The 21,842-nt window shown below is 37.0% G+C and overlaps 1 protein-coding gene and 1 long non-coding RNA gene across 2 annotated transcripts in view; one reads left to right on the top strand and one right to left on the bottom strand.

Annotated features, from left to right (window-relative positions):
* ABHD18 (abhydrolase domain containing 18) overlaps positions 1 to 8,994 on the top strand; it is a 50,709-nt gene extending 41,715 nt beyond the window's left edge. Inside the window, exons 11-13 of the mRNA XM_021681465.1 lie at positions 5,778 to 6,156; positions 7,198 to 7,360; positions 8,737 to 8,994. Coding sequence (XP_021537140.1) covers positions 5,778 to 6,156; positions 7,198 to 7,360; positions 8,737 to 8,788 — 594 coding nt within the window. The 3' untranslated portion in view covers positions 8,789 to 8,994. The remainder of the gene's footprint in view (positions 1 to 5,777; positions 6,157 to 7,197; positions 7,361 to 8,736) is intronic.
* Positions 7,664 to 21,842, bottom strand: part of LOC110573017 — a 38,942-nt gene continuing 24,763 nt past the window's right edge. Inside the window, exon 3 of the long non-coding RNA XR_002479891.1 lies at positions 7,664 to 7,750. This is a non-coding gene — a long non-coding RNA (uncharacterized LOC110573017). The remainder of the gene's footprint in view (positions 7,751 to 21,842) is intronic.

Here is a 21,842-nt window from a genome sequence, read left to right as displayed (position 1 = left end):
CAGGGATGTCCACTATCACGACTGTTGTTCAACATAGTACTAGAAGTCCTAGCCTCAGCAATCAGACAACAAAAAGAAATAAAAGGCACCTGAATTGGCAAAGAAGAAGTCAAACTCTTACTCTTCACAGATGATGTGATACTATATGTGGAAAACCCAGAAGACTTCACACCAAAATTGCTAGAACTCATACAGGAATTCAGCAAAGTGGCAGGATATAAAATCAATGCACAGAAATCAGTTGCATTTCTATACACCAACAACAAGACAGAAGAAAGAGAAATTAAGGAGTTGATCCCATTTACAATTGCACCCAAAACCATAAGATACCTAGGAATAAACCTAACCAAAGAAGCAAAGGATTTGTACTCAGAAAACTATAGAATACTCATGAAAGAAATTGAGGAAGACACAAAGAAATGGAAAAACGTTCCATGCTCATGGATTAGAAGAACAAATATCGTTAAAATGTCTATGCTACCTAGAGCAATCTATACATTCAGTGCAGTCCCTATCAAAATACCATCAACTTTTTTCACAGAGCTGGAACAAATAATCCTAAAACTTGTATGAAACCAGAAAAGACCCCGAATAGCCAAAGGAATGTTGAAAAAGAAAAGAAAAGAAAAGCTGGTGGCATCACAATTCCAGACTTCAAGCTATAATCATCAAGACAGTATGGTACTGGCACAAAAACAGACACATAGATCAATGGAACAGAATAGAAAACCCAGAAATGGACCTTCAAATCTATGGTCAACTAATCTTTGACAAAGCAGGAAAGAATATCCAATGGGAAAAAGTCTCTTCAACAAATAGTGTTGGGAAAATTGGACAGCCCCATGCAGAAGAATGAGACTGGACCATTTCCTTACACCATACACAAAAATAGACTCAAAATGGATGAAAGACCTAAATGTGAGACAGGAGTCCCATCAAAATCCTAGAAGAGAACACAGGCAGCTACCTCTGCGACCTTGGCTGCAGCAACTTCCTGCTAGATATATCTCAAAAGGCAAGGTAAACAGAAGGCCAAAATGAACTACTGGGATTTCATCAAGATAGAAAGGGTTTTTGTTTGTTTGTTTGTTTAAAGATTTTTTATTTATTTATTTGACAGAGAGACACAGCGAGAGAGGGAACACAAGCAGGGGGAGTGGGAGAGGGAGAAGCAAGCTTCCCACTGAGCAGGGAGCCCGACGTGGGGCTCGATCCCAGGACCCTGGGATCATGACCTGAGCCAAAGGCAGCCGCCTAACTACCGAGCCACCCAGGCACCCCAAGATAAAAAGGTTTTGCACAGCAAAGCAAACAATCCACAAAACCAAAAGACAACCAACAGAATGAGAGAAGATATTTACAAATGTCTTATCAGATAAAGGGCTAGTATCCAAAATCTATAAAGAACTTATCAAGTTCAACACCCAAAGAACAAATAATCCAGTCAAGAAATGGGCAGAAGGGGCACCTGGGTGGCTCAGATGGTTAAGCGTCTGCCTTCGGCTCAGGTCATGATCCCAGGGTCCTGGGATCGAGTCCCACATCGGGCTCCCTGCTCCTTGGGAGCCTGCTTCTCCCTCTGCCTCTCTCTCTCCCTCTGTCTCTCATGAATAAATAAATAAAATCTTTAAAAAAAAAAAAAAAGAAATGGGCAGAAGACATGAACAGACATTTCTCCAAAGAAGACATACAAATGGCCAACAGACACATGAAAAAATGCTTGGCAGCAGGGTAATCCAAATCCAAATCAAAACCACAATGAGATACCACCCAAACCAGTCAGAATGGCTAAAATTAACAAGTCAGGAAACGACAGATGTTGGTGAGGATGCAGAGAAAGGGGAACCCTCCTACACTGTTGGTGGGAATGCAAGCTGGTACAGCCACTCTGGAAAACAGTATGGAGGTTCCTCAAAAAGTTAAAAATAGAGCTACCCTAAGATCCAGGAATTGCACTACTGGGTATTTACCTCAAAGATACAAATGTGATCTGAAGGGGCACATGCACCCCAGTGTTTATAGCAGTAATGTCCACAATAGCCAAACAATGGAGAGAGTGCAGATGTCCATCGACAGATGAATGGATAAAGATGTGGTATATATACACAATGGAATACTACTCAGCCATCAAAAAAATGAAATCTTGCCATTTGCAGCAATGTAGATGGAACTAGAGGGTATTGTGCTAAGTGAAATAAGTCAGTCAGAGAAAGACAGTTGTCATATGCTCTCATGTGGAATTTAAGAAACAAAACAGAGGATCATAGGGGAAGAGAGGAAAAAATTTAAAAATGTAAAAAAATTAAAAAGAAAAGCAAGAAATGGACCAACCAACCCAGAAACCACTTCCATGTGTCCTAATTAAAAAGCCCTTCTCCCCCCACTATTAATCATAATCCTGATTTTTATAGTAATTACTTCCTTCTCTCTTTAAAATAATTTTATTGTCCAAATGTGTATCCTTAGACACAGTTCTTTTATTTGTGCTTTTAAGTATCTTTTAATTTGTAAATTCTCTTCTATTCCTTTCCCTTTTTTTATAATTTATCTATTGAAGTTTTAGGCTATGTATGTGTAGAATTTTTCACATTCTAGCCATTTTTTTTTTTTTAAGATTTTTATTTGTCAGCACAATCAGGGGGAGCAGCAGGCAGAGGGAGAGGGAGAAGCAGACCCCCTACCGAGCAAGAAGCCTGATGTGGGACTTGATCCCAGGACCCTGGGATCATGACCTGAGCCGAAGGCTGATGCTTAACTGCCTGAGCCACCCAGGCGTCCCAAGCGTAGCTATTTTTTTATTGCATTCTCATGGTACAGTTTAGCATGTTCACGCATGCTCTGTATTGCCTGAAAGTTGGCAGCTGGGTCTAGAGTCTCGATTAAATTCAGTTGTTGTTTCTTTGGTAGGAGTATAGGAAACACATGTCTGGTTGTCTCTATTTTGTGATGTAAGCCTCCACTGATGTTTAATACCTATGTCTATTAATTAGTGGAGGGCTGCAAAATGCTGATATTCTAATTCTGTCATTTCTTTTTTATTTATTTGTTTGAATGCTTGTATAAAAAGGCACTTATCTAGCTATTATTTGGTTACCTAGTAGTTCAGTTCATATAGGAAAGGCAAGATAAATGCTTGATTCTTTACCATAATCTACCAGTTTTCAGGATAACGAATTGGTTCCCTCTTAGTCTCCTAAGGTAACCAGTTCCTTTCATGAATTTTTTTCTTTTTCTGAATTTTTAATTTTACACATTGAGTTTGGAAGTTACTGAGAATCTCAAGAAATATCAGAAAGGAAACGAGAATATCTGCTATCAATTAGGACTTTTTATAATTATGCCACTATAAATCTCACTCTTATAAAGTAAGTCTATCTTGTATAGTTTTTTTTTTTAAAGATTTTATTTATTTATTTGAGAGAGAGAATGAGAGACAGAGAGCACGGGAGGAAAGAGGGTCAGAGGGAGAAGCAGACCCCCCGCTGAGCAGGGAGCCCGATGCGGCACTCGATCCTGGGACTCCAGGATCATGACCTGAGCCAAAGGCAGTCGCCCAACCAACTGAGCCACCCAGGCGCCCCAGTCTATCTTGTATAATTACTTGCCTAAGAACTTTGTTACAAAATACCTCTACCTGCAAGTTAGTTCCTTGTGTTCCCCTGTACATATAAGCAAAAAGATGCCTATATTTGAGAGCTTATGAGAAAACTCAATGTGAAAATTTTTTGAAGGGAGAATAAAAAATTTTGATTTTCTGAAATGGCAGTGTGATCTTACCCAGCACTTTCTTTGTGCCTCTGACTCTTGGTGGTTATATACAAGTTTTTTTTGTCTCAGAACTAGTTCACAGTAATGCATAGTCAAGGAATGTTAAGATGGCTTCCTTCTTTTTTGTTATAAAAACTTTTTCCAATCAAAAGCAGTTAAAGTTGTTGGTGTACCACTCTGAGTAATTTTAGGGTGCTTGATCTTACATTTCTCAATGTTTCTAAACTTCCTTTCCCTTTCCCTTTTATATTTCTTTGATCTGGATGACTTCAATGATTTGTTCTGTAAGCCAGGTTGGTTTTTTTTTCCCCCTTGCCTTCAACCAATTTTTCCTTCCTTAATTTCTTAAATAGATTGTATGGTCATATAGTTCAAGCATCATGAAGTGTAAAAAGACACATAATGAAACAAGTCCTACCCTTATTCCCAATTTGCCTAAGTCCTATCTCCCTCAATATCCCACTATTTATTAATATTTCAAGGAATTTTTCAAACCAATAGAAATATGAACTTTTTTCTTACCTTTTTTTATGGACTATACACAAATGTTTCCTTTTCTTTATTACTGCTGCAGAATAATCAACTATATGGGTGGATGTACCATGATTTATTAACCAGTACCCTGTTGATATTGTTTCTCATTTTCCCTAGTAACAAACAGTGCTGCAATGAATAAATTTGTACATATGTCATTTCACAAGTGTAAATTCCTAGAAATGTTGCATTTGTAATGTTATTAGATTTTGTCTAATTCTAGTTGTGTCAATTCATACTACCAGCAGGAACATGTGTATCTGTTTCCCCATAATCTCACAAATTCAGTGTGTTAGCAAACTTAAGGGTTTTGTTTTGTTTTTTGTCAACCTGATGGTGAAATTGGTACTGTTTTTATTTAATTTACTTAATTATAAGTGAAATTGGATATGTTTCTAAGTTTAAGAGCTATATATGTTTCATTGTCTGTGACCTTTATGTGCATGTCCTTTGCTCACTTTTTCTACTGTCATTTTGGGCTTTGTATTCACTTCTAGCTCTTAATAAATTAAAGGATTAGCTCTTTGTCATGTAAGTTACAAATATATTTTCCCAGACTGTCATTTTTTTTTCTTTTGACTCTGCCCTTAGTATTTAACAGAGTTTATTTTTACTTAAATTACATTGTACTTACAAGTCCTTAAACTTAGTACATACTTTTGAGATTTTAATAGGCAATATTTTTTCCTTGATAATTCTTCATTCTTCTTAGTTCAACTTGAGAAAGAGATTTGAGGTGGCTGATGTATTACTGCCAGGATACACTCATAAGGCTTTTGGAAGTTCTAAGATTCAGGCAGATCATGATTTCAAATCTTTGGCAATAAAAACATGATGCAGACTAAATGATACCCTTTACTGTTTAAGAGGAGACATTTAGCCATATAGTATAAGTCTTTTATTTATCTTAGTCCTCAGATAAATTTTGACATCTCTTTATTCTTTGTTACTGTTTAAGTTGTGGTAAAATATATGCAACATAAAATGTACTATTTCAACCATGTTTAGGTGTACAGGTCAATGTTGTTATTAAGTGCATTCACATTGTTGTGCAACCATCACCTCTGTCCATCACCACCATCCATCTCCAGAACTTTTTCATTTTACTCAACTGAAACTCTGTACCCATTAAACAGTAACTCTTCATTCCCCTCCTTCCAGCGCCTGGCAATCCCCACTCAATTGTCTGTCTCTATGAATCTGACTACTCTAGGTACCTCATAAAAGTTGGAATCATACAATATTTGTCGTTTGTGTCTGGCTTATTCGTTTAGCATAGTGTCTTCAGGGTTCATCCATGTTGTAGTATGTATCAGAATTTCATTCCCTTTTAAGACTAAATGATAATCCATTGTATGTATGTACTACATTTTATTTATTCATTTATTCACTGATGGAATTTGTATTTTGTCTTTAGCAAGGTTGTTAAATAAAATGTATTTTATACTAAATGATGTTTTCTTTTATATATTCAGACAGATTCCTTCAAAATGGGACAAGAGTTTGTGAAACACTTCCCTATCAGTGCAGACAAGCTAACTAACCTTAATGTGGTTTCTAGAACTTTAAATTTAGATATGACAGACCAAGTTGTATCCCAAAAACCTAGTGAGTGCCATAAATCTAGTAAAACATCTATCAGTGCCACATCAGAAAGACTGTTGTTGCAAGATACCTCTAAGATGCAGTGCTTCAATCAAACGCTTTCAACCAACAAAAGTAATTATACAAGTTGCAGTCCTCAGTCATATCACCTACTCAGTAAAGAACAAAGAAGAAACAATCTTCAGAAAGAGTCCTTAATATTCATGAAAGGAGTCATGGATGAATGTACTCATGTGGCAAATTTCTCAGGTACCAATTTTTATGTGAAATTAATGTTTGCTGATGTGTAAATATTTGTGAAATATTTTTAAAGATGTTTACAAAATAATTTCATATTTTCGAGAACATGTTTATTGTTTGCTCCAGAATGTATTTTCCAGGATAAGTTGGTTATTTAAATGTATCATATTGGGGCGCCTGGGTGGCTCAGATGGTTAAGCGTCTGCCTTCGGCTCAGGTCATGATCTCAGGGTCCTGGGATTGAGTCCCGCATCGGGCTCTCTGCTCAGCAGGGAGGCTGCTTCTCCCTCTCTCTCTGCTGTTCCCCCTGCGTGTGCTCTCTCTCTGTCAAAAATAAGTAAAATCTTAAATAAATAAATAAATGTATCATATTTTATCCATGAAAATCTAAAACCATCTTATTAGTTAGTTAAAACTATATTGGATTTTGTCGGGGGCAGGGGGATGCAGTAATGGGGTGATGGACATTGGGGAGGGTATGTGTTGTAATAAGCACTGAGTATTACATAAGACTGGTGAAGCACAGACCTGTACCCCTGAAACAAATAATACATTATATGTTAATTAATTGAATTTAAATTTAAAAATATATATTGGATTTTGTATCTTCTTTAGAATGTTCATCTCATTGTATTAGAGATGAATATTATGATGTTATGCTATATTATTGTTGATTTTAACTTAATCATAAAGTTTTAAAGGGGTACCTGGGTGACACAGTCGGTTAAGCAGCTGCCTTCAGCTCAGGTCATGATCTCAGGGTCCTGGGATCGAGCCCCAGGTCGGGCTCCCTGCTCAGCGGAGGGTGTGCTTCTCCCTCTCTGTCTTCCCCCCCACCCCCTGCTCCTTGCTAGTCTGTGCTCTCTCTCTCTTTCTCTGAAATAAATAAATAAATAATCTTTTTAAAAAAAAAGTTTTAGTTTGACAGATGTTTCACTTAATGTACTGTCAAGTGTATTTTATTTTCTAATACAATTAATAATATTTATATAAAAATCTTAGAGCTTTTTAAAGGTATATATGTTGTATCTTTTAAAATTCTATCCCTAGTTCCAGTTGACCCAAGCCTCATTATAGTGGTTCAAGCCAAAGAAGATGCTTATATTCCACGAACAGGAGTTCGAAGTTTACAAGAAATTTGGCCTGGTTGTGAAATCCGTTATCTAGAAGGGGGTCATATTAGTGCTTATCTTTTTAAACAAGGACTCTTCAGGTAAGATGATTGGTCTAAACAGGTATCTATTTATTTACTTGTTTTTTGGAATATTTTTGCCTCAAAAAAATAGAGAAGATAGGGTATTTTTATTTTATGTTTTAGTCTTCTTTTTTCTTCCCTGCCTCCCTCAATTCTCACATTGTGGTACTTTTTCCTATCCCATCCTCTTCTTTCTTCTTTTAAAGAACTGGGGAAGTAGCATATATAGGCGCATTTTATTGTGTGTTTTTACCCTCTTCAAATATTAATAGCCAAGTATTTTAGGGTATAAGGAGGAATACCAGGGTTTGTAAAACTTGCTTTTTCACTCCACTTTCTTCTCTCAGATGGCATGAGCATCTATGGAACAGTCCAGCGCTGTTTTTCAGTAGCAAGTGAATATTGAACCTTAAATGAGAAGTGAAATATTGGTTTTAATGTTAATAACCTTATATGACTCCAGTACTTAGTAGAAGTTATAAAAACCTTTATTCTATAACTCTAGTTTTTTGATAGCCTATATTATTTCTACTTCTCTTCAAATCTGATGGCAAAAGGTATCATTGGGATATATTTATCATTAATGGTTAAATAAATTCATTCACATGAAGTGCTTAGATCAGTGCCCTGGGCATAACGTGTCTCAAAACTGCCAGCTGTATCGCTATATAAGAGAAGAATTGTGTGTATTATATGTCTGACATGTTTTAGCTCTTTTTAATCCAAGAAATAATTCTTTGTACATTGTCACTCATTTAGTTCATTTAAATAACCAACTTTTAGATGTCACCTTAAGTGTCCAATTAAAATATTAAAATATTAATATTAAATACTAATATATTAAATATATTAAATAATATAAATATATTAAAACACATATTAATATTAAATACTAATATAGTAAAACACTCTGTGAAGGTAATATTGGAAACTAAGGCTTTTGCTTTTAGTTCAGTTGCTAGGAACATGTGTTTTTCTGGACAAAAAGCATCCTTATCATAATTTATGAAATAGGTTGAATACTACATTATGGAAAGTTATATAGCCAATTAATTTTCAACATGTCACATACCTACATATATATTTTATATTGCATATATATATTATATAAATGCATGTATTATGTAAGTTCTAAGGCACCAAAAAAGTGCATCACAGAAAAGGATGGTACTTCTGAATTCATCATCAGTTGCAAGCACATTTGAGATTTTCTTCAGCTGTGGTGAAGTTACACGGATCCAAACACCCACCCTCAGGTACCTGCCTCTTTCAAAGCTAGTTGGAGAGGAAGTCAGGTTGCAAGCCACAGGTCACTTTGGAAGTAACTTATAAGAAAAGTACTGTCTTCCTTTTTTGCTCATTACTTACAGTTTTTCTTTCATCTTTAATTTTAGACGAGCCATCTATGATGCATTTGAACGCTTCCTCCATAAATACGCTAACTGATTGGATCACTGTATGTAACCAGTATGGCCATCATGTTTCTTACAAAAGGAGTTTTTCATCCTTTGATGATAAGAACAAGCAGACAGCACTATATATATAACTGCTATCAATTTAGTCTGGAATTCATTGTTATGATCAGTCAACAATGATCTTTAAATACATGTGAATAATTTTAAACCAATATTTGGATGAAATAATGTTGAAGGATTTTGTTATTGTTTTGTGGGAATCCCATATACACAATATCCAGTCTGTTGTTACTATTTATGAAAACTTTAAATTTTTAATTGTGAATAATTTATTAATTAAAATAAATTTATTCATAGAAACCTTATTGGTTTTTAAAGAACTGCTAAATCAAGCTAAGTTTGTAATACATCAGCATGTATTGTATACCCCTGTATGATAGTTTTACTATTGACTTGATTTGAGAACATGTTTCTTTCTTATCTTCAACTTTAATTTCTGCAATGGCAATACTTTTTTTTTTTTTTTAAGATGTTATTTGACAGAGAGAGACACAGCGAGAAAGGGAACACAAGCAGGGGGAGTGGGAGAGGGAGAAGCAGGCCTCCCGCGGAGCAGGGAGCCTGATGCGGGGCTCAATCCCAGGACCCCGGGATCATGACCTGAGCCGAAGGCAGACGCTTAACGACTGAGCCACCCAGGCGCCCCTGCCATGGCAATACTTAATGATGTATAAGATCCGTTAACTTTGAATTCTAAAAAAATCCTGATTGCTTCCTACTTAAGTAGCTTTAATAATTAAAACAAATGTGGGAATACAGATAAGATGCATATGACTTGGCTGAACTTTAAAATTTTGCCAAATACGAGGTTAGAAAATGATGCCAAACATATTTCCCCTACTTAAGAAGTTTCAATTCATGAGAAATGGAAATAATGAAAGACCTATTACATTACTTGATACTGTGTCTTAACATTTTCTTATATACCTACTCTGGGTTTGCTAAACATCTAACTTTAGTTAGATATACTTAATAGCTTTGGCTTTTTAATTTCAGAAATTAAATATGAAATTGATTTGTTCCATATAACTTCATTTTACAGAAAAAATATAATAACTACTAACTTTTTTAAGTGGAAGATTATATGGTTAGATTTGGTACTTTTTATGTTAAACTTCTCAAGCTAAGATCTAAAATGTTTGAAAAAAGTAGAAAATATTTTTGGGAATTGTATCAAGGTTTGGAATAAATGTATTTGAGTTTTATTTGTTTGAAATCTGTGTTGTCTATGGATTATTTTAAAATATGTATTCCTGATCTAGCAAGGATATTTGAATTATAATGTGCCTTCATAGACTTTTAAAAGATTTTATTTATCACTAATGTCTCCATCACTTTAACTTTTTAAAAATTATTTCAAAGTCACTAATGTGAAGTCATTGATGGTATACAAAATTGTAAATTCTGTAAAACTGCTTTGGCATAGCAAACCAGACCTATTTGGTTACAGCCACTTGGCCTATAGCAATTTTATATCTTCAGACTAGAACCTTTACTTTTAACTGAAAGTATAAAATGTATTAAAATTCTTAAACAAAATACCCTTTAAAGATAAAGTAAGACTTATTGTCAAATGAATTACAAGTATTTTCTTAGTATGTAATGAGGCAATATGATTGAATGCTTTCTGAATTATACCTTAGTAAAACCAATATTTATTTTTTACCTAAATATTTCTTACTAAGCAATAATGTACTGTGGCATATGACTTTCTGTTGGTAAAAGAATGAAATTTCATTTCATTTTAATTAACCTTTAGGCATAACTAGTTTTTCCCAAATAAATGTGAAAGGAAGTATTTTAAAAATTTCATCTCTTAACCAGATGTTTTTAAGAATATTATCCACGCAACTTCCTAAATTGATTAATTCAAGGTGCGAAATACCTTTTCTTAAAGTTTTTATATCCACTTATCCCAAAATAGTGACTCAAGCTTTCTATATATATCTATATATCTATATATACACATATATATAACATTATGTATATATATATATAATGTGTAAGGTATATATGTTACATATATAACACTAATAGCTATATACATAAGTGTTATATATATATATAATAGTTATATATATAAAGTGACAACATATGTATTTTAAAAAGTGCTGTCTGCCATTTTGAGAATTGCGTACATAAACTGCTAAAAATTCATTTAGGCCAGAGCTGCAAACTGGCAGTCAATACAGGCCAGCTTGGCCCACAGCTGTTTATTCAGTGTACATAATATTTCAAAACTGAATTTGAAGTCTTTTGACTGGGCATGCATTCCCTAGTTTGCCACAGTCTGATAGACTCCCTTTTTTATCAGGCTACTTCACTACTTTGTGTTTCCTTCTTAGCCCTGAACACATCTGAGTTTGAGACCCCTGATTTAGATCTGTGGTTACAAAAGTTTCTGAATTTCATGATTTGCTAATGTTGTAATTACTATTAATTATTTTAACATATGAATGAATTTTAGATTGTTTGTTATGAATGTAATTTTTTAATGTGGTGTTTTCTCTCATAAAGATTATTTAATTAACACTGTAACTGAAAAGTTTTAAAATCATTTCCAGATATTTTATACTTCACAATAAAAGTCTATATAAAAAGTTAATTATTTCATATATTCAAGAAGATTTATTCTAAATACAGAATACACGTGTCACATTTGATTAATGTATCCAAACTTGAATTGAGTGTGTGTTCTTCCTTAGTTCTATTATAAACCAAACAAGGTAAGGCAGAAAGAAGGGAGGCTCTAGCAGAATAGTATTCAGTATCTGCAACAAGAGCCAGATTTCTCCCCCAAATATGAGTGATCCCAGGGAAACTAGCATTCTAACAGACCATACTTATCTGAATGTTGTATAATTAGATATAATTCTTGGATATAATTAGATTTTTGCTAGTAAATGTTATAAGCAATTAAAATCTAGAGATAACTATAGGACTGAGAATGGGGATGCTGGATAGAGGCCGCTATAGAAACTGGGTTTGGAAATGAAAGATTTTGGCAAGTGAGACAAAGGGAATAGAGGTACCATTTGGACCGTTTTTGCAGGAGTAGAATAACTTTTTTTTTTTTTAAGATTTTATTTATTTATTTGAGAGAGAGAATGAGTTAGAGAGAGAATGAGAGTGGGGAGGATCAGGGGGAGAAGCAGACTCCCCGCCGAGCAGGGAGCCCGACGCGGGACTCGATCCAGGGACTCCAGGATCATGACCTGAGCCCAAGGCAGTCGCTTAACCAACTGAGCCACCCAGGCGCCCTAGGAATATTCTTATAAGCAGAATCCTAGGAAGCCAATGATTTCATGAAGAACTTTGAAAACACTAGAAAATTTTGGACCAAAACCCAGAAAGATTTTCCTCAGGACCAAAGGAGCTAATGTGCAGATTCACCAGATTGTGTTAATTAAAAAAAAAAGGTAAACTTACCATGAAAAGTCTATTCTTTATATAAACCCGTGACTAACTGAGGTGTAACTGTTTTCCTATATAATGTACTGGATAATTCCATAGAAATAAAGTTGTATCCTAGCACTTTGCTATTCAAAGTGTGGTCAGTAGACTGGCAGCATCCTCTGAGAGCTTGTTAGAAATTTAGAATCTCAAGCACCATCCCAACCTTACTGAGTCATAATTTGCATTTGAATAAGATAATTCAACTACACATTAAAATTTCAAAAACACCCACTTAGAATCAGTGGTACTCATATTTTAGCTTGCATTGAAATCACCTGGAACTTTGTTACAACAGATTTCTAGACCCCACTACCCTATCTGATTCAGTAAGTGGGGCAGGGCTCGTGAATTTGTATTTCTAACAAGTTTCCTAGGATGCTGTTACTGTCTGTCCAGGGGTTATACTTAACCCCAAAGAGCCATGGCTCTAATCAGATCTCAGGCCTGGAACATAATAGAATCACCTGGGGAGTTTTAGAAGCCTAGGTAAGTGGCTGTTCTTAACCTATGCTGAATCTCTTACCCTAGAGATTCAAATTCAATTGGCTTGCAGTTGGTATTTTTAAAGCTCCATAGGTAATTCTACTGTGCAGCTAGGTTTAAGAACCACGTGCTCTGAAGGACTCAAGGGAAGAAGACTAGCTGTTGAAGGAAAGAATGGATGTAAAGTCGGTAAAACAACGTAGATTTTGGAAAGGAATTCCTGATATTCTGGGTGTTACCAGCACCTCAGAAGTATTCAAGTAGCCAAGAGGGCCTGTGTTCCTTCTGCTTCTGCTCTTTCGTTATGGGTACACATGTGTTAGAAAGAGTAGGATTAGCTGGGGGTGGATTTGGGCACTTAAGTGCAGCGGAGCTTCTTTAAATCTTAGACGTTAACTCATCTTGGCAACTTAAAGCAGAGACAAGTATGAGCAAAGAAATGCTAACCTCTTCCCTGTATTTTCTTCAACCATAAAGATTACATCTTCCCTTCTTAACCTTCTGAAATTGCTTTTAAAAATGCACATGTGATGGCTCTTTGAAAAGTTAAAGCATGTCTTTAGAAATCATTCCTTTCACTTCCAGAGCAGTTACTCCTCGACTTTTCCATCCATCTCAGTCAACAAAGTAGTTGCCTTTATTATTGTATGTTTTAGAGACACTTGTTACCAACTCAAACCTTTGATCCATTTCCCTTGCCCTGTAGATGACATCTGACTTTAAGTCCTTACACTCAGGCAGAAGACAATTACTGATCCTGCTGAGTTTTTACTCAAGTTCAACTGTAAACCTACACCAACAATTTCACCTGCTAAGCATCCTTTCCCCAAGTCACAATGACGTAGGAAAGACCCTAGGGTTCAAAGCCAATGGCCAAGAAAGAATTCTTGAGATGTCTGTTGCAAAAAGGTGGTTTTATTAAAGCACAGGGACAGGACCTGTGGGCAGAAAGAGCTGCACTGGGGTCATGAGGAGCGGCCCATTATAGACTTTCAAGTTGGGAGGGGGTTAGGGATAGTGTAAGCCTCCCAGGTATTTTGGAAACAAGGTTTCCAGGATCCTGAGGGGGCTTGCTATCGTTAGGAAAGGTCATTTCTTACTGTTTAGTAAAAATTCAGTAATGAGACCCTTCAGATGTGTATCCGTGGGTCATGCTTGGGGGATGATTGCTAACATGTATCTTGGGGGAGGGGGGGTGGGTAGAGATAAAGGAAGTTTCCAAAGGAATTTTTATATGTTAAAGGAGACTTACAGGATCCTGGGGGTAGGGCTAAGACTGTCTCTTGCCCTTAGCCAAGTAGCAGCATTGAGGCAGTTGAGTCCCTACAGGAATGTCACTCTGCCTGTTTTAAGAACTTGTCAATTGGGGCTGTAGATGGTAAGGAAATTTACTAATTTTTCTTCTGCCTTTGTTTCCCACATCAACAACTCCTCAAAAAACAATTGGCTAATTGATAGACAGTGATAATATGCAATGCAAATTTATTTTTTACTTGGAACTATAAATATGTTTGTACACTTATTACTTCACTGGCTTCTTTCTAAATGTCATTTTATACCAATGTTGTCTTAGATTATAAAGTAGGAGAAAATAAATTGGTAATTTGAGAGCTGTAATGGGAAGCCCTTTTAAGTAATAAAATCTACCTTGAGAAGAGATAGGTTTGCTGTCGCTTGCAGAACTGTATCATCAGGACTCTCTGGGGTTTGCTCTTATTTCTGCTTTAGGGTCATGTCTTTAATTCACTCTTTCGTATCTCCAAAATGAATGGAGATTCTGGGGGCTAGTCTAGTAATCTTCTTTGTGTCGTGACACCTACCAGGTCTTCAGGTTTTCATATCAGAAGGTAGGCAATCACGTCTCTCCTTGGACTGAATTCATCAGAATAGACAAGGAAAAGATTCACCAAATGCACGTTTCTTTTTAAGAGTATTTGTAAAAACAAATTTGTAAAACAAAGAATGGTATATGAGAGTTATGACTATATTTTAAGAGGACAGGGACCACAGTGATTATCACATTCGCAAACCCAAACTTGCAACCTCATAGCCAGACACCAGATAGACAGATTTACATATATTGCATTTAAGTCCACTTATTCGTTCATTTGTTTATTGATTCACTTAAAAAATATTTACTGAGTACCAGAGACAAAGCAGTCCAATAGGATGCTTAAGACAGTTTTCAAGGGACTAGACCAGTTCCCTTTAACTTGACTTCTACAGAAATTTCTGGCTTAGCTCTATACATAGACTGATTTTTTAAGAGTCATATATTTGAATTATATTCAAATATAATTTAGACATCATACAATTCATTGATTTAAAGTATATGATATTAGGGGCGCCTGGGTGGCTCAGTCGTTAGCGTCTGCCTTTGGCTCAGGTCATGATCCCAGGGTCCTGGGATCGAGTCCTGCATCGGGCTCCCTGCTCAGTGGGAAGCCTGCTTCTCCCTCTCCCACTCCCCCTGCTTGTGTTCCCTCTCTCACTGTGTCTCTCTCTGTCAAATAAATAAAATCTTTTTAAAAAAATAAAGTATATGAAATTAGAGTTTTGAGTATATTACATTATTAATTTTTTAAATTGTGGTAAAACTATAAAACATAAAACTTGCAATTTTAACCACTTTTAAATGAGCAAATCAGAGACATTACATTCACAATGTTGTGCAACCATCACCACTATTTCCCAAACTTTTTTTTTTTTTTAAGATTTATTTATTTATTTGAGAGAGAATGAGAGACAGAGAGCACGAGAGGGAAGAGGGCAGAGGGAGAAGCAGACCCCCTGCTGAGCAGGGAGCCCGATGCGGGACTCGATCCAGGGACTCCGGGATCATGACCTGAGCCGAAGGCAGTCGCTTAACCAACTGAGCCACCCAGGCGCCCTCCCAAACTTTTTAACACCCTACATAAACTGATTTTTTTTTAAGATTTTATTTATTTATTTGAGAAAGAGAGAAGAGAGGGAGAGCACAAACAGGGTGAAGGGCAGAGAGAGAAGCAGACTCCCCGCTGAGCAGGGAGCCCGATGAGGGGCTTGATCCTGGCACTCTGGGATCATGACCTGAGCAGAAGGCAGACGCTTAACCAATTGAGCCACCACTGAGCCACCCAGGTGCCCCTGATTTTTTTTTTTTTTTTTAAATAGGCTCTGCACCTAACACAGAACCAAACTCGGGGCTTGAACTCACAACCTTGAGATCAAGACCTGAGTAAAGATCAAGAGTTGGACACTCAACCAGCTGAGCCACCCAGGCATTCCCTACATAAACTGATTTTTATTTTTTTTATTTTTTATTTTTTGAAGATTTTTATTTATTTGACAGAGAGAGAGAGAGAGCATAAGCAGGGAGAGAAGCAGGCAGAGGGAGAGGGAGAAGCAGACTCCCCGCTGAGCAGGGAGCCCGAAGCAGGGCTTGATCCCAGGACCCTGGGATCATGACATGAGCCCAAGGCAGATGCTTAACCAACTGAGCCACCCAGGTGCCCCCATAAACTGATTTTTAAACAGTTCTTTGAAATTGATGGAAAAGTCTTACTCTTCTCAGTTCTACCACTGGACACAATACCCCTATGTGTTTTAAGCATCCCAATGTGTTCTTCATCCCAACTTTTATTGGAATCATATCAGTCCTAACATTTGCTATATCACTAAATAAATTCCTCAATTTCTTCAACACTCATTAACTCAACTTTTAGAACAGAGATGCACACCAGAGAGCTACACTTTGTCTTCTAAGGTTAACTTTGCTGACTTAACTTCCATCAATATCTTGATTCAATAACCTCTAAAGTCAACTTAAAGGTATCTGAAAACTCAAAATACCCCAAATCAAACTCATTATCCCTGTCACCCAGGAATTTCCCAAGCTTCCCCCAATCCATTCTTCGTTATTCATATTTTTGGGTTTTGGTAGCCACCATCTATCCAGTTACTCAAACAAACAAACAAAAGGAACATCCTTGACCCTTATACTCTCCTCTCATAATGACCCAGTCTTATTATTTCCCAAATATGTCAATAATCTGCTCCTTTCCAAACCCACTACCATAGTCTTAGTTCAAGATTTCGTTATCTTTTCTCAGAGTGACTTCAATATCCTTTACAAAAACCATGTTTTAAAAGTTAACAATGTAAGGGGTGCCTGGGTGGCTCAATCAGTTAGGTGTCTGACTTTTTTTTTTTTTTTTAATTGATTTGACATAGAGACAGAGAGAGAGGGAACACAAGCAGGGGGAGTAGGAGAGGGAGAAGCAAGCCACCAACTGAGCAGGGAGCCCAATGTGGGGCTCGATCCCAGGACGCTGGGATCATGACCTGAGCTGAAGGCAGACGCCCAACCGTCTGAGCCACCCAGGCGCCCCTAGGTGTCTGACTCTTGATCTCCCCTCAGGTCTTGATCTCACGGTCGTGAGTTTGCGTCAAGCATTGGGCTCCACGCTGGGCACAGAGCCTACTTAAACAAAAAAGGTTAATAATGTAATATCTGCACAACATTTAAATAATTAGTATTACTACAACTATTAGCCAACATATAGAACATGCCATGCATCCAGCACACTTTTAACATTATACATTTATTCTTCACAACCATCCCTATGGGGTAGAAACAATTTTAAATGGGACTCAAAGCCAGGCAGTCTAGTTCCACAGGCTATGCTCTTACCCACTGGGCCATACTCACTTTTTTTAATAAAAAGTCCCATAAGGCTCCTTCTACCTTACCATCTGTCCCTAGTCCCAGTCCTCATTAAATGTAGCCTTTCTATAATTTTAGCTGATTCTTCTATTTACCTCCATAATTCTAAATAATGTGCTTACACTTGACATCAATTGTAGACACTGATATTGTTACCGTATTTGAGAATATATTCCTTGTAAGCTACAAACGACAGTTTTTCCTTCAGGATGAAATTATATCACAATTTTTGGTTAAATGAGTATATAATATTTGACTATGACTAAGTAAATACTGTTCACTGCTGAGCTAAGCATATTTTATTACAATTCTACTTTGTTTTCCTGTAGTGAATTGCTTTGCTTCTTTACCTATGCACTTAAAACTTTACTTTTTTCCAAATTCTGTAAAGAGATCAGCCAAGCTACTGTAAGAATGATTTTGCCGGATTTTCAAATAACATATAAGTTCCACTTTTAACCCTGGTGACCTACCTCTCCCAATTCTCTCCAGCCTTCTTTCCTCTAGTACTAGTAGTTCTTCTCTTGTGTTGACTGTCCTGTTTTCTGGTTTCTCTGTTTTCCTTTTTCTTGGTTTTCTTCGTAGTTTAGAAGCAGCACATCCTCTGGCAGCTTCTTGAGAAAGGAGTAATAGGAGGTTTTGAAGCTTATATATTTGAGAATTCTTCTCTTCTCACTTTTTTCCCCCAAATTTTTATTTAAATTCTAGTTAGTTAAAATATAGTGCAATACTGGTTTCAGGAGTAGAATTCAGTGATTCATCACTTACATACAACACCCAGTGCTCATCATAACAAGTGCCCTCCTTAATACCCATCACCATCTAGCCCATCCCCCACCCACCTCCCTCCAATAACCCTCAGTGTGTTCTCTATCATTAGGAGTCTCTTATGGTTTATTTCCCTCTCTCTCCCCACCCCATATGTTCATTTATTTTGTTTCTTAAATTCCACATATGAGTGAAATCATATGGTATTTGTCTTTCTCTGATTGACTTATTTCACTTAGCATAATATGCTCTAGCTCCATCCATGTTGTTGAAATTGGCAAGATTTCATTCTTTTTGATAACTGAGTAATATTCCATTGTATATACATACCACATCTTCTTTATCCATTCATCAGTTGATGGACATTTGAGCTTTTTCCAGTTTGGCTATTGTTGATAATGCCACTGTAAACATCAGGGTGCATGTACCTCTTCAAATCAGTATCTTTGTATCCTATGGGTAAATACCTAGGAGTGCAATCACGAATCATACGGTAGTTTTATTTTTTTTTTTTTATTTATTTATTTTTTTATTCATGAGAGACAGAGCGAGAGAGAAAGGCAGAGGGAGAAAGGCAGAGGGAGAAACAGGCTCCCAAGGAGCAGGGAGCCCGATGCGGGACTCGATCCCAGGACCCTGAGATCATGACCTGAGCCGAAGGCAGACGCTTAACCATCTGAGCCACCCAGGCGCCCACGGTAGTTTTATTTGTAACATTTTGAGGAACCTCCATACTGTTTTCCGAGTGGCTGCACCAGTTTGCATTCCCACCAACAGTGTAAGAGGGTTCCCCTTTCTCTGCACCCTCCAACACCTGTTGTTTGGGTCATTAATTTTAGCTGTTCTGACAAGTGTGAGGTGGTATCTCATCATGGTTTTGATCTGTATTTCCCTGATGTTGAGTGATATTGAGCATCTTTTCTTTCAAGTGTTTGTTGGATGTCTTCTTTGGAAAAATGTCTACTCATGTCTTCTGCCCATTTCTTAACTGGATTATTTGTTTTTTTGGGTGTTGAGATTGATAAGTTCCTTATAGATTTTTGGATACCAACCCTTTATTGGATATGTCATTTGCAAATATTTGCTCCCATTCTATGGCTGCCTTTTAGTTTTATCGATTATTTCCTTTGCTGTGCAGAAGCTTTTTATCTTGATGAAGTCCCAATAGTTCATTTTTGCTTTTGTTTCCCTTGCCTCCAGTGACGTGTAAGAAGTTGCTACAGCTGAGGTCAAAGAGGTTGCTGCCTGTGTTCTTCTCTAGGATTTTGAAGGCTGCCTTCTTACATTTAGGTCTTTCATCCATTTTGAATATATTTTTGTCTTTTGGTGTAAGAAAGTGGTCCAGTTTCATTCTTCTGCATGTGGCTGTTCAGTGTTCCCAACACTATTTGTTGAAGAGACTCTTTTTTCCATTGGATATTCTTTCCTGCTTTGTTGAAGATTACTTAACCACATAGTTGTGGGTCCATTTCTGGGTTTTCTATCTCTTCTCACTTTTGATTGATAGTTTGGTGGAGTACTGACCTCCACAGTAAAGACATATCCTTTAGAACTTGGAGTATCACTCTACTGTCTTTTAGCATTCAAAGTTACAGATAAGAACTCCCAGGAGCAGTCTTTTCAACAGATGGTACTGGGATAACTAGATATCCAGTTGTAAAAGAATGAAGTTGGACCCTTGACACAATATACAAAAAATTAACTCAAAATGGGTCAAAACCTAACTGTAAGAGCTAAAACTATAGAAGTCTTAGGAGAAAACACAGGGAGAAAGCTTCAGGACATTGAATTTGGCAATGATTTTTTGTACATGACATCAAGAGCACAGGCAACAAAAGAAAAATTGGACTTCATCGAATTTAAAAACTTTTGGGCATCAAAGAACACTAGCAAGACTGAAAGGCAACCAGAATGGGAGAAGAAATTTACAAATCATATACCTGATAAGGGATTAATATCCAGAATATTTAAAGAACTACAACTCAACAGAAAACAACCCAATTAAAAAATGAGCAAAGGGGGCGCCTGGGTGGCTCAGTCGGTTAAGCGACTGCCTTCGGCTCAGGTCATGATCCTGGAGTCCCGGGATCGAGTCCCGCATCAGGCTTCCTGCTCAGCAGGGAGTCTGCTTCTCCCTCTGACCCTCCCCCCTCTCATGTGCTCTGTCTCTCATTCTCTCTCTCTCTCAAATAAATAAATAAAATCTTTAAAAAAAATCAAATCAAATCAGAAGGTTACCCTGCATTATTCTGGGTGGTCCCAATGTAAGTAATTAAAAGATGAAAGAGGGCTGGGCGCCTGGGTGGCTCAGTTGGTTAGGCGACTGCCTTCAGCTCGGGTCATGATCCTGGAGTCCCCGGGATCGAGTCCCACATCGGGCTCCCTGCTCGGCGGGGAGTCTGCTTCTCCCTCTGACCCTCCTCCCTCTCATGCTCTCTGTCTCTCATTCTCTCTCTCGCAAATAAATAAAATTAAAAAAAAAAAAAAAAAGAGCAAAGGACTGGAATAGACCTTTCTCCAAAGGGGAGATGCAAATGGCCAATAAATACATGAAAAGATCACCAGGGGAATGCAAATCAAAACCACAATGAGATACCATTTCACTTCCATTAGGATGGCTATTAACAAAAAATGGCAAATAACAACTGTTGGGGAGGTTGTGGAGAAACTGGAATCCTTATGTGTTTATGGTATGAATATAAAATGGTACAGCCACTATGGAAAAGAGTATAGCAGTTCCTCAAAAAATTAAACATTGAATTATCATATGATTCACCAATTCTTCTTCTAAGTATCTACCCAAAATCACTGAGAGCAGGAACTCAGATACTTATACATCAATGTTCATAGTAGCATTATTCGCAAGAGCCAAAAAGTGGAAATAACCCAAATGTTCATTGACAGATGAATGAATAAAGAAAATATGGTACCTGTATATAATGAAATATGATTCAGCCTTAGAAAGGAATGAAATTCTGGGGCACCTGCGTGGCTCAGTTGGTTGTGTCAGACTCTTGGTTTCGGCTCAGGTCATGATCTTGCAGTTGTGGGATCAAGCCTGGCGTCAGGCTCTGTGCTCAGTTCAGAGTTTGCTCCAGATTCTCTCTTCCTCTCCCCTCCACTCACTCTCTATCTCAAATAAATAAAATCTTAAAAAAAAAAAAAAAGAAAGAAAGAAAAAGGAATGAAATTCTGACACATGCTGCAACGTGGATGAACCTTAGAAAAAAGCTAAGTGAAATAATCCAGATGCAAAGAGAAAATGATGTATCATTCCACTACTATGAAGTATCTAGAGAAGTCAAATTCAGAGACAGGTAGAATGTTGGTTGCCAAGGGCTGAGAATAGTGGGGGAACAGGAGGTTTGTTTGATGGGTACAGAGTTTGTTTAGGAAGTTAAAAAATTTCTGGAAACAGATGGTGGTGATGGTTGAACAATGTGAATGCACATGATGCCACTGAACTGTACATTCAAAAAATGGTTAACCTAGCACAATTTTAGAAAAGAGTAATAAATGCAATATCGAGAAATTTCTCGATAAGGAGGGGCCAGAATGTAAAGATAGCAGAGAACTGTAACCTTGCTTGGGAAACTCTGCAAGAAAGGCCAGT

Source organism: Neomonachus schauinslandi, chromosome 2 (genome assembly GCF_002201575.2).
Source record: "Neomonachus schauinslandi chromosome 2, ASM220157v2, whole genome shotgun sequence".
Taxonomy (NCBI): domain Eukaryota; kingdom Metazoa; phylum Chordata; class Mammalia; order Carnivora; family Phocidae; genus Neomonachus; species Neomonachus schauinslandi.
This window is presented reverse-complemented; position numbering and strand designations above follow the sequence as displayed.